At 44.9% G+C, this 12,748-nt stretch overlaps 1 protein-coding gene across 1 annotated transcript; it reads right to left on the bottom strand.

Moving 5' to 3' along the window:
• Positions 1 to 13: 13 nt before the first annotated feature.
• Positions 14 to 5,346, bottom strand: maf1b (MAF1 homolog, negative regulator of RNA polymerase III b). The gene is made up of 8 exons (XM_030099877.1): positions 4,801 to 5,346; positions 3,795 to 3,883; positions 2,056 to 2,187; positions 1,809 to 1,971; positions 1,591 to 1,712; positions 1,347 to 1,466; positions 1,143 to 1,235; positions 14 to 1,051 (listed from the first exon to the last, which is right to left on the bottom strand). Exons 2-8 carry the CDS (start codon positions 3,875 to 3,877, stop codon positions 1,027 to 1,029), a joined length of 738 nt encoding a protein of 245 aa, XP_029955737.1. The 5' UTR covers positions 3,878 to 3,883; positions 4,801 to 5,346; the 3' UTR covers positions 14 to 1,026.
• Between the last annotated feature and the right edge of the window lie 7,402 nt (positions 5,347 to 12,748).

The following is a 12,748-nucleotide window of genomic DNA, read 5'->3' as shown; positions in this document are numbered from 1 at the left end:
ACACTGCGCCGCACTGATCCAAACACCAGTTTTATTCACAGCTGCGATATATTGGCTGATCAAACGAAGCACAGAGCAGTTGATAAAAGACACAAAACTCCTACCTACTTTTAAAGAACGCATAGGGGAGCATCTCAACTTTTAGAAAGGAACCTCTGCCACGTTTCTGTCTTTTAAACTGGACCATACATTCACTTTTCACTGAAGCCTTTTGTGCCGAGGTAACGAGCGAAGAAAAACACTGGCAGGATACGTTCAGGGATGAGTGGGGGTTCAATCTGGAGAATAAAAAAATATACTGAATAATGAACACATGAAGGAACTAAAGTGAATGTTAGGTGTTCTAAGCTGCCAGGCCGAGGCCGGGACTTCCCCCGTCCTGCTAGAGAGGAAACAGAGGAGCACACGGAGCCAAGATTGAACAAGTTTCAGTAATAAATGCAACATATTTAGATTTGAAAGAAAAAAAAATAAAATCTGACAGTAACTTCACACAGGGAAAGCAAAAGAAAGCAGCTAAAGATGAGGAACAGAAGAGTTCTCGGCTGATCACTCAGTCTCTTTTATGAACTCGGCCCAGTTCCAGGTGGGAATATCAAAACTTGAAACAGTGTTCATAGATGCTGGTGTTTCCTGGACTCCTCTTCCTGACATCATTGGCAAAACACCCAACCCCGCAGCAGTCTGTTTTCCAACCGGACCGCCTTCAGCTCGACCGTCCATGAAGTGGTCTCTTTGGAGAAGCTGGCCGTTTCCAGCTCGGGGGTCAGGGAGCAAAGAAAAAAAAAAAAAAAAAGTACTGGACAATCAACAAGGGACCATCACAGATCATTCACGACCACCGACGCACAGTCGCCCGGCGGCTGACCAGAAGGACATGCAGTAAGTCTAAAGTGTGAAGGTAGCTTTGGACGAGGCGGCCACATCCCACGAATCGAAACAACAACAGAAGAAGTAGATGGAGCGAAGAAATGGTAGAAGGAAAAAGCCAAGACTGCTCATCTTTGGCTGAAGGGTGTGTGACGTCTAGACACACAGAGCTCTGGGGCACCTGGGAGAAGGAGGAGGAGGAGGGACCATGGTTAGAAACCCACTTCAGACAATAGCCGTGTTGAGCAAAAGGGTTGGATCGCTCGTCTCACCTGTCCTCGCAGAAGCCGTCCATCTCCTCCTCGTCATCCAGCTCCATGTCCAACTCGTTGTCGAGGCAACCGCGACCATAGCTGCTCAGGACGCTGCAGCAACAGATGGTTTTAGTGCTCAGACTCGGTAAGTTTAATCTACCATGAAGGTTAAAATGCACATTATATCTTTACGATCTGGTGAGAAGTATTGCTGTTACTGACCTGATGGAGCGGCACGTGAAGAACACAATCCTCTTCAGCTTCTTGTTGTAGAAGAAGTAATTGAAGGACCACAGACTGCCCTCTTCACCGAAAGGGTCCGAGTCCAGATCTGGGTTGTAGCTGTGAACAGAAGTTACATTCTAAGAAGGTTTCATTTGATCTAATTGAGCAACTTCCTGCAATGTACAGCAGCAAAAAAATAAATCTTTCTGACATGGAGCTTCAAATGAAAGCGACCTCCTACCTGTAAATGTCACAGCCCTGCAGGTTGATCTCCTGGTCCATGGCGTTCCATAGTTCAGGCCCCAGGGAGTTAAACTCCTCCCCCACCGCAGAGAACAGGCTGCTGTTGACTGCGTTCGCCACCTGGAGACAAGTCCCAGTCAGTAATCAGTGAGGGAGACTCTTCATCGGCTGGGAGGAGGAAGAGTCCGCAGGGGGGGGGGGGGGGGGCGCACTGACCCAGTTGAGGCTGGGCTCGCGGCTGAACTCGTGGGCCCGTGCCGCACTGAAGTCGTAGTCCGGCCTGAAGGACTCGTTCAGGGTGGTGATGAGGTAGAAGAGCGTCTTCCTGCAGCACTTGTCACTCAGAGGGTTTTCTCCGTCCTCGCTGCTCTTGCCCAGCCTGCACACGCAACAAAACAGTCAAACACTCCTCACAAACCCACAGACATCATCACCAGGGACCAGACGGGACTGCGGTACTGACTGTGAGGGGCTGGTGGCGCTGGTGGACTGAGGGGGAGAGAGGGCCTCCAGGACGTGTGGCTCCCCCTCCTGGCAGAACTGCTTAAACATGTGTTTGTCGTCTCCTGCCATCTTGCAGGAGTAACTCTCGATCCTGCCACACAGAAAAGGGGAATCCAGACTATAAGCACTTTTCAAACATACATATTCAAACATAATATATTTCAGGCCGCTGCAGCACTGAGATGAGGAGCGTCATATCAGTCCCTCTCTCACAGTTTAAACATCAAACGCATCCAGCTTAGCTGGCAGACCGTCTGTTGATAAGAGAGGTCGTATGTTTCCACTCCTATCTGTGGGAACACCTGACAGCTGGGTGCTAAAATGTCCTGCCTGCTCTGTCATGTTTCTAGGTCAGACGCTGCCGATACCGATATGTGAGAGGAGCAGACTGCTGTGCACTTGTTTATTTTGCCACTCCTACCTCAAGGTTATATAAGAGCAAAAGGTTGTGCAACTCAGGATTGGAAAGGGTCTCAATAGTCAGGCTATCCTGAGAGGCTAAATATAGGGGCATCAGAGGACGACGGAGTGGAAATAGATGCTCTGGTATTTCACCACAACACAGCTGACCGGCCGCCTAAACAGTGCGGGTAAGCCGAGGACTGTGAGGAGATCACAAACACTACTCTATTTCCATACCAGCTTATTTCCACTGGACTGTATTTAGTTAATATTGGACTTGCTAGTCATGCCATTTGTTTATTCAACCGACAACAAAAAAACAAATTTGTAGAGTTAGCGGTGCAACAGAGCAGTGAAATTAAATGCTGTTTTATGTTATATGTTCTTCTCTACAGGTCTGCAGGAAATGCCATGAACGCGTTGGAAGCCTGACATGTACACTTAGCTCGCATCCTGCTGCCTCACTAATCTCCTAAGCAGTCTAAAACTCAGCCTGGCCGCTCCAGGAGCACTCAGCTGTCATGCTGTGTCACCATGTATGTGTACATACACCACACGCTCCACAACGGTCACCAGACCGATCGCAGAGTGGGGCGAGGGGGACAATGAGCTCTGCGTCACTCTGTGTCACAACAACCACCGGAGAGTGGTGTCACCACCCACACGCAGACTGGGCTGCATATCTGTACAACCCACTGCCCTTTATGTAAGCACACTAAAAGTCTGTCCTCCAGCTTTACATAACCTCACCTTTATCCTACAGCGACAAGAAAAAAAGAAAAAAAAAAACAACACTGGTGTTATTCATTAACTTTCCATCCAGACCCTGAAAGTGGGACTATAGTGTAGTAATTTGTTATTACGATATCAAGTAACAAACAAGTGATTGTTTGCACTACAACCCTGTTTATGAACAGCATGAGCTACCAACTGTACCTCTCATATGCTCACTCCCCTCTCAATGTGAATTTCAGCCAGATAAGAAGTTGCTTATAGGTAATACGGTCATGCTGTACAATAAACACAAAGACAAGGTTCGGAACAGCTGTTGTTCCTGCTAAGCCTGTAAATCTACTCCACTCAAACAGACACTGTAAAGTTATCTGTCACTTTGAAAGGCAGTCTGTGTGTCTATCAGTGCCAGGGATTTGTGTGTGTGTGTGTGTGTTTAAATATTCCTGTGCTGAAGTGCCCTACCTTTTTGGAAGACAATGAACCTGAACAGTCGCTTATCTGAACGATAAGCGTTTTATGACCGACCAACATACAAATTTCCTGCCCATTTCTGACTCATACCTGCCAAGGATGCGAGAGTCCCCCATTTCCACACACAGGCGTGAGCTGAGGGCTTCAAAGCTGGAGTTTTCCAACAGTTTCATTGTTGCCTATGGCCAAACGAAAGAGACAGTTTGTTGGCAGATCTTATTACGAAAAAAAACACACACTTCAACTTCAAAAGGAGTCTTCATTAGTTTTATGCACCATGACCCTCCTGGCAGTGAGGATAAACGCCAAGTAAAGTACCAAAAAGGAGATGTACCAAAAAGGAGATGGAACAAGAAAGCACAACTCCGTTATTAAAATAGAAAGCAATTTAGTTTTGTGTTCCGACTGCAGCTCTGCTGGGACCAGATATGTTGTGCAGACGAAGCCAAATCAAACACTATCGGTTGTTTACAGAATCTAGAGCACTGGGGCTCCAGCTGACAGGACGATTATGTGGGCATGCAAGAGCGTTCATGCATGGAAAAGCATTATTTATTACTTTGCAATGAGGACCCATTATGCAGCGCTAATGGAGTGTTTTTTTTTTAAATGTCATATACGTCAAACGAGCTCCCTGGTGTCGACTGTCAAGACAGAAAAGGAGGAACTACAAGCTAAACTAAAACGGAAAACACCACCGGAAAAGAATAACCATCTAACTACATTAAATGTACATTACAGATTTTCCTCATAGGCTAAGGTGTGTAATAAACGTTTAACTGTGGTCCTTCTCGTTATTATTCTGACCCAGAAATATTCCAAAAATATCTCCAGATTACGTCTCGGTGCCAAGGTAACGGTTACCTGGCACCGGGACGTGTCCAGTGCAGCCTTCTTGAAAACAGAAATCATAGTAAATAAAAAAGCTTTAACTGTTTAATACCGAGAGTCTGTAAATCCCCGAGAGGATTTTTTCCCCCCTACATCAAAACATTATTTCCTCTTGCACAGCCCGCCGCCCCTCCCCCACCCGAGTTAATCGTCTTTCTTCCTGGTTCGCTACATCCATTTATCAACCGAAAAAAACCTTGCTTACCTTTAATTTCAGCACAGACGGAAAGCGGCTGGGCAAACGTCGGTCGGCTGTATTCTTTGAAACTCGAGTTTTTCCTCGGACTGTTTATCGGAGATTAACGAGCCGCGCTTTGTTGTTGACCAGCTAATGTCAAGTTAGCCGCTAGCTTTTTTTTCTGCTGTTGACGCTCCTGTCTTCAGTTCACAGCCGAGCTATTAATTCGCACTCGCGTTTGAGCATCTTCCGAAAGCACTCGGTCGAGAAGGAGTTATTCTGAGGCCTTTTAAACTTATGCAAAAACTGCTCTTTCCGATTAAATGCGATGAGATTAAATCCAAAGACAGTCGTCGTACGTCGGAGTCTGTCTGCAGCGGCATCCCTTTCGACCTGATTTCACAGAAGCGAATCTGGATTAGCGAGACCAAGTCGCCTTTTTTCTCAGCGACTCGATCGAAAAAAAACGAGTAAAAAGGTTTGAATAAAGCTTATGATCTAACGGAACGGGCTAAATTTGCTGCAAATCGTCGATTACCTCAACAAGACATCTATTCTCCTCTAAACAACGGAATCTACTGTACAAACAAGCCCAGCCCCCTTTCATTTATAAAGGCTGGACTGATGAGCCCGCCCACATTTGTCTGGTCGCTGTTTTGATTGGACGGTCGAACCTGTCAATTTTGGACGGAAAATAACACGATTGGTCGAAACCTTCTCGGTCTCCAGGGTGAAATAGAAACCCAAACAGCCCAAACAAGTGAGCAAATTCAGAGCTGCTCGCTGTATACAAGGTGTTTCTGTCCAGTGTGCCATGCCCTGGAATAATTAAATTACATAATACTATGCATACGATTTATAAAAATCTGGAATTTTATCTACACCATGTCTTATTCTTTATTTGGATCTTATAACACTTGAATTTGTGATTACATGCAGGGCCGGCTCTAGGCATAGGCGAACTAGGCGGCCGCCTCGGGCGCCACGTCCCGAGGGGGGCGCCGCGGTCGTACAAGGGGCGCCACGACGCTCTGTGTTCCGTGTGCCCCGCTGTGCAGCGGTCCGACGCACCGCGCTCCTCGTCCTCGGCGCTGCCCGGCACTGATCGGTATTGTTCGGCACCGCTCCTCAGCATTAATGGAAATGTCTAGAGGAAGCTATAATAACCCCCAGAAAAGTAGTTTCTACTTAGAAAATAGCCTTTACAGTCTTTATTATGTTTATTTTCGCATCAGTTCTCTGCATATTTTCTACACAATACAAATAGACCAAAGTATGAAATCTCAGGACTTCATGGAATTTAGTCGTTTAGGATGGAGCTACATTCAGGCTACTCTAATGTAAAGAAAACCACCTTTCTGATTAAGATCGATGACTTTTCTACCTGGCTGTGAGACGATTTAAGCCTCCTGCAACACCTTAACGCTACTTTATATAGTTCCTTTACTCAGAGTGAGCTTCTAGAGCTGGGGAGGCAGGCGGAGCAGATGTGCAAAGAGGCGACAGTTTACTCTGTTAAAGGTTTTTGATGAATCAATGCAACTTTTGAACATGTTTACAAGATGTTTTCATAGGAAATCCTGCTATTAACGCCATCAATACCAGAAATGATTAAACACGTTCATCTAACAAAATAGACTGTAGCAGCTCACGGTCTGCAGACTGTTGCAGAACTGTGAGTCAGTAATGCAGAACACGTCGTTGAAAAAGAAGGTTGAATCGAGTGAATTTTAATCCCAGAGAGTCAGAAACTGGCCGGACTAATAAAATCAAATGCAAAACAGCACCAGAGTGTTGAAAGTGAATGTGAAATGGTGAGACGAAGGATGGAAGGTGGAAATGAAATGTTCCCAAAAGTCTTCAAGTGCTGCAGATAAAGTCAAAATGATGGGTTGAGTCGCCATTTTAATGTTTACAGTGTCCTGTTCTGTCTGTGTGTGTGTGTGTGTGTGTGTGTGTGTGTGTGTGTGTGTGTGTGGTTTCATTACAAAAATGGCTAACAGCTCCAGCTAGTAGCCCAACATGAAAACTGCATCATTTTCAGTGTTTCTGTCGTTTCTCACAATATTGCAGCATAAATGTGAAACTTTTCTGAAACGAAAACGCTAAATTGATGCGTTTTCACTGGAAAGCTTTTGGTGTAAATTAGAAAAAGGACTATTAAAAATTAGCAGTGTTGCAGATAAGTGAAGACATGGAAATAATGTTCAGATAAAGTGTTCGAATAAATGCTGAATACTGAGTCAAACTCAAGTCTAAGTTGAGTCAAAATTTGTAAAATAAAATTCACATGAAGCTGAAAATAAACTGGAAAAGATCTAATTAAAACTTGTCAGTTTCTGCAATTTAAGGTGAAATATTGAATTTGCAAACAAAAAGTTGGAATGTCTTTGAAATGGAAAAAAATTACTAACAGCATGAATTTAATTTATGTATCAGTTTTTATTCACAAAAGGCAGATTACATAGACACAATCACAGTGCAGCTGGACAGTAAAAAAACACAACCCCAAGAGGATTGTGCCAGGAGAAGCAGCATGAGCTAGAGACGACCACAGCGGAACCTAGCAACCGTTACCATGGCGATGGAAGTGCTCTCAGCTGACTTTGATGTCTTTAGCTTTCATGTCTACTGTTTACCCAGCGGTGTTGGACTCTGTTGTCACTCTTGTATCGAGTCACCGGAGAAGCAGCGAGCAGAGCGACAGAGAGCGAAGCAGCGAGCGACAGAGAGCAGAGAAGAGTTAGAATCCAAAAGAATCCAACAGTTCCATTTTGTTTGAGAAACACGCTTGAGATATGACAGAATATCAGCATCCGAAAGGTAGAGGAAAATTTACCAAGAACCCTCGCGGGTTTGAAGGAATTCCTCCGGAACTTTTAAGCATGCGCGCTCATATCGACGAGCTTCTCGCGACACTGAAAGACCGCGAAATGACGATTCTGCAGTTGAAGAATGAACTGAGGGAGAGCACGCAGAAATCTGTGGATGTTCCTGAAGTTCAGAGGAAACAGCAGGAGAGTCAACACAGCTCAGACAAGTCAGTGGAGGAAGACCACAGGTTGACTGCAGTGTTGCAGGAGCAGAAAGAAAAGACGGGCAGGGCAGAGGCAGCCAGCCTCAGCCAGCAGCACAGCAGAGACCTGCAAAGAGACGTGACCGAACTGAAGGGGAGGATTACAGACTCAGGCCATATTGTGTCCAGTTATATGACAGAAAATGGGAGACTGGCAGAAAAACAGGGTCGTCGGGGTGGAGGAAGATTTACCAAAAACAGCCGCTGGTATAAAGGAAACCCTCCTGAGTTTTCAGACATGCGCGCTCATATCGATGAGCTTATTGCGACACTGAAAGACCGCGAAATGACGATTCTGCAGTTGAAGAATGAACTGAGGGAGAGCACGCAGAAATCTGTGGATGTTCCTGAAGTTCAGACGGAACAGCAGGAGAGTCAACACAGCCCAGACAAGTCAGTGGAGGAAGACCACAGGTTGACTGTAGTGTTGCCGGAGCAGGAGAAGACGACCAGAGCAGAGGCAGCCAGCCTCAGCCAGCAGCACAGCAGAGACCTGCAAAGAGAAGAGACTGAACTGAAGGAGAAGATTAGGGACTCGGACCATATAGTGTCTAGTAATATGACAGAAAATGGGAGACCCTATGTAAAGGCAGAAAACCAGCGAGCTCGCGGTAGAGGAAGATTTTCAGAAAAACGTCGCTGGAATGAAGGAATTCCTCCTGAAATTTTAGACATGCGCGCTCATATCGATGAGCTCATCGCGACAGTGAAAGACCGCGAGATGACGATTCTGCAGATGAAAAATGAACAGAGGGAGAGGACACAGAAATCTGTGGAGGTTCCGGAAGTTCAGACCCAACAACCAGAGACACCAGACGAGTCAGTGAAGGAAGAACTCGACAGGATGGCTGCACTGTTGCAGGAGCAGAAGGAGAAGACGACCAGAGCTGAGGCAGACAGCCTCAGCCACCAGCAGCACATCACAGACCTGGAAAGAGAAGTGACCGAGCTGAAGGGGAAGATTAGAGACTCAGACCATACTATGTCTAGTTATGTGACAGAAAATGGGAGACTCTATCAAATGCTCCAGAACACGTCTGCACTGCTGGCAGACAGAGCACAGCTGGAGCTCCAAAAAGAGGAGGACTGGACAATGAGGCTCGGAGCTCTTGAAGAGAAGCTGGAGCAGGAGGTGAAGGAGAGAAAGAGGATGGAGGAAGAGAAGAAGGCCTCGTTGGCTGATCAAATGTCCCTCCAGAACGAGAGGGACTCCCTCCAGGCTGAGAAGATCAGATTAGAGGAGGCCAATAGAGTTTTATTAGAGACAGTCCAGGCCAAGAAAAAGAAAAAAAGAGGCTTCTGGAGGCATTTTGGCAAAAACAAACACAGCAGAGAGAAGAAGGCAGAGCATGTGGAGAAAAAGAATGTTGCCTCCGAAGAGACAAAGGATCTCTGTGGCAATAGGACTGTATTAGTCCATGTGAAAAATACTGCTGGAATTGATGATTTGAAAACAGGTGAGAGCACCATCGCAGCTTCGGAGACTGTAGAGCTCAAAGAGAAGAAAAAACGAAAAGTATCGGAGGCGCTGGTGAAAACGCAGGACAACCAGAGGGACCATGACAGCAGGCACAAGGGTTTCTGGCACAGATTGTTTCGTAGAAGGAAGACGTGTGACCTCGATCAATAAGAAGCTGCTGTGGGACCCGTCACTTCTATCGTCCAAAGCAGGAAGTTTGGGGGGGCTGGGGGTTGCGATACCCTGGCTGGAGAACCAGAAAGACAAGATAAAAAAAGAGAGAAAAAGAAAGACAAAGAAAAAATTATAGGAAGAAAGACAAAAAAAAGAGAGCAGCAGAAAAAAAATAAACATTTACATGAGGGGGCTAGATGGGTGGGAGGGGGTGGGGGTTGTAATACCCTGGCTCCGAGGGTATAAAGATGGAGCACAGGTGGGGGGGGGGGGGGGTCCATAGGTTGCACGATCACGCAGATCTTTAATCTCTCAGCACTCTTCATATTCTGCATGTGGTGAAGCAGAAAAAAAGAGAGAAAAAGAAAGACAAAGAAAAATTATAGGAAGAAAGACAAAAAAAGAGAGCAGCAGAAAAAAAAATAAACATTTAAACCCATTTTACACTGTCTGTGTTTCTGATTCAACAGATTCCCAAGCGATCCAACAGCTCCATTGAGAGAAGTTTAATCAAACACTGTGACGTCGCCTGGCGGAACAGCCGGGGCGCCAACCTGGAGACAGGCCTGGCCACGCGAGCACCTGGTGGCCCGGCCTAAAAACATGTAATGATAGTGTTGGTGTTGATTTTACGGGTTAAAAATGTACTTAATTCAAGATTTTACTGTTAAAAAAAAGTATAGTTTAAAAACAAGGTTAACCTCAAAATTTCTATTAGAAAAAAATATTTCTATGATAAAATACTGGAAGCTGTGATTGCCAGAAGTATGAAAAATGTGGCCATTTTAATGTTTTAGCGTAATATTTTACCATACCATATTTCACATGATCAGCTTGATTTCTTTAATACAAAAGTTAATGAACAACACTCGAATATTTATGGAATTAAGCCAAATATAATTTGTTGGTCACCTGATGGCATTATTATTATTTTATTTTAATGTTTTCAGGGTTGATCCAAAACGAAAGTCCATTGAGATCTGCGGTATAAAGCAGATGAGCAGTTTGGAGATACATTTATAATTACTTTTTATCATGTTTTATCACTGATTTGTATTGACTTCTGCCGTTTGCGGCAGAAGAATAAGTTGATTAATAAAATTAAACCCGGGACCCAGTGTGTGTGTGTGTGTGTGTGTGTGTGTGTGTGTGCGCACGCCCCCCCTTTTTTTTTCTCAGCACCCCCTGGTGAAAATAAGTTCCCTCGGCTATGCTCATGGATGTTCTCACTAAAGCCTTACCTCCAAAATAAAGCGAAAATTATCATTTTTTTCTAAACTTTCACTCATGGATGGTCTTACTATAGCCTTACCTCCAAAGTAAAGTGAAAATTTATATATTTTTTTCAATTTTCACTCAGCCTTCCCTCCAGAATAAAATGAAAATTTTTCGCACAAAAAAAAAAGTTTTTTTTTTTTTTTCAATTTTCACTCATGGATGGTCTTACTATAGCCTCACCTCCAAAATGAAGTTACAGTTATCAAAAATTAATTTTTCAGTTCTCACTCATTGATGGTCTTACGATAGCCTACCTCCAAAATTAATGGAAAATTATCAAACAAATTTTTTTTTTTTTTCAAATTTCACTCTAGTATAGTTCTTACTATAGCCTTATCTCAAAAATAAAGCAATTTTTTTTTCTCAACTTTCACTTATGGATTTTTTACTATTAGCCTCACCTCTAAAATAAGGTGAACATTTTCAAAAATTTTCTTTACTATTGCCTTCAATCCAGAATAAAGTGGAAATTATCCTTTTATTTTTTTTTCAATTTTTACTCATGGATGGTCTTACCCCCTTACCCCCAAAATGAAGTGACAATTTTCAAACACTTTTTTTTTTTTTCCAATTTTCACTCATGGACATGGCCGCGGGAAGTAGGGGTGCGGAGGGTGCTGCAGCGCCCCCTCGCGAATGTAGCAAAAACTTCCATTAATTGAAAACTACATCGCTTAATTTTATTTTATAAATAATAATTAATTTAGCTATGTTTTCATGGCAACCTAAATTCAGTCACGCCGCACGGTGCCTCATACTCAGGGCCGGCTCTAGGCATAGGCGAACTAGGCGGCCGCCTAGGGCGACACGTCCCGAGGGGGGCGCCGCGGTCGTACAAGGGGCGCCACGACGCTCTGTGTTCCGTGTGCCCCGCTGTGCAGCGGTCCGACGCACCGCGCTCCTCGTCCTCGGCGCTGCTCGGCACTGATCGGTATTGTTCGGCATCGCTCCTCAGCGCCCCCGCCCCCCCCCCCTCAACAAATGTCGGGACCGCTCGAAAAACACGCTCCCAAAGGGCGCTCATGTCGGGCTCGCCTAGGGCGCCTCTGAAGCCCGGGCCGGCCCTGATTACATGTCATCGAAAGGGTTTTAGTTTCTGTATGATACATTTATGACCAGAGTGTCGGTTGGTCCAACTCAGGACCAGAGACTGCACAGGTATAGCTTAAAAAATTACAATATCATGAAAGTGTACTATAATTTTTCGATATTATTTCTCATTTGACAAAGTCCAACTCACGAAAACCCAAAGGTCAGTGTCTCAGAAATTTGGAATATAACATAAGATCAGTAAAAAAGGATTTAAAAAAAAAGTAAGGCTTCTGAAATGCATGTTCATTTTCATGCACTCAATACTTGGTTGGGCCTCCATTTGTATTAATCAATGCAGCGTGGCATGGAGGCGATCAGCCTGTGTTATGGAAGCCCAGGGTGCTTTGAAAGAAGCCTTCAGGTCATCTGCACCGTTGGGTCTGGTGTCGAGCCGCACAGTTTGCTGGTCAATCAAGCACAGCAACAGTATGGTCACTGAACCAGCTTTTGGTACCTTTGGCAGTGTGAGCAGGTTACAAGTCCTGCTGGAAAATAAAACAATCATCTCCATAAAGCTCGTCAGCAGACAGAAGCATGGAGTGCTTTAAAAGGACCGCAGCGTTGACTGTGGACTTGAGAAACAATCCAGTTCTTTTTCTCCACAGCCCAGGTATGACGCTTCTGACAGTGTCTCTTGTTCAGGAGAAGCTTCAACATTTGTATCCCATGTCTAGGATTGGTCTGTGCATAGTGGCTCTTGATGCGTTGACTCCAGCCTCAGTCCACTGCTTAAGGTCCCCCAAATTGCTTTTTGTTGACAATCCTCCGAAGGCTGCGCTCATTGCTTTCGCTGGTGCACGTTTTCCTAACAGCACTCTGTGAACAACAAGCTTGGCTTCCCCGCCTTGCGAGAGTATGACGTCATCAAGAGATGATCAAAAGGACACCGTGACACA

The sequence above is a fragment of the Salarias fasciatus genome, chromosome 9, assembly GCF_902148845.1.
Source record: "Salarias fasciatus chromosome 9, fSalaFa1.1, whole genome shotgun sequence".
Lineage (NCBI taxonomy): Eukaryota > Metazoa > Chordata > Actinopteri > Blenniiformes > Blenniidae > Salarias > Salarias fasciatus.
This window is presented reverse-complemented; position numbering and strand designations above follow the sequence as displayed.

Coding starts and splice junctions, on each gene's coding strand:
- maf1b (XM_030099877.1), bottom strand. CDS start 3,877: ATGAAACTGTTGGAAAACTCCAGCTTTGAAGCCCTCAGCTCACGCCTG. Junction 2,188..3,794: donor GACTCTCGCATCCTTGGCAG/GTATGAGTCAGA, acceptor TCTGTGTGGCAG/GATCGAGAGTTACTCCTGCA. Junction 1,972..2,055: donor AGCGCCACCAGCCCCTCACA/GTCAGTACCGCA, acceptor TTGCGTGTGCAG/GCTGGGCAAGAGCAGCGAGG.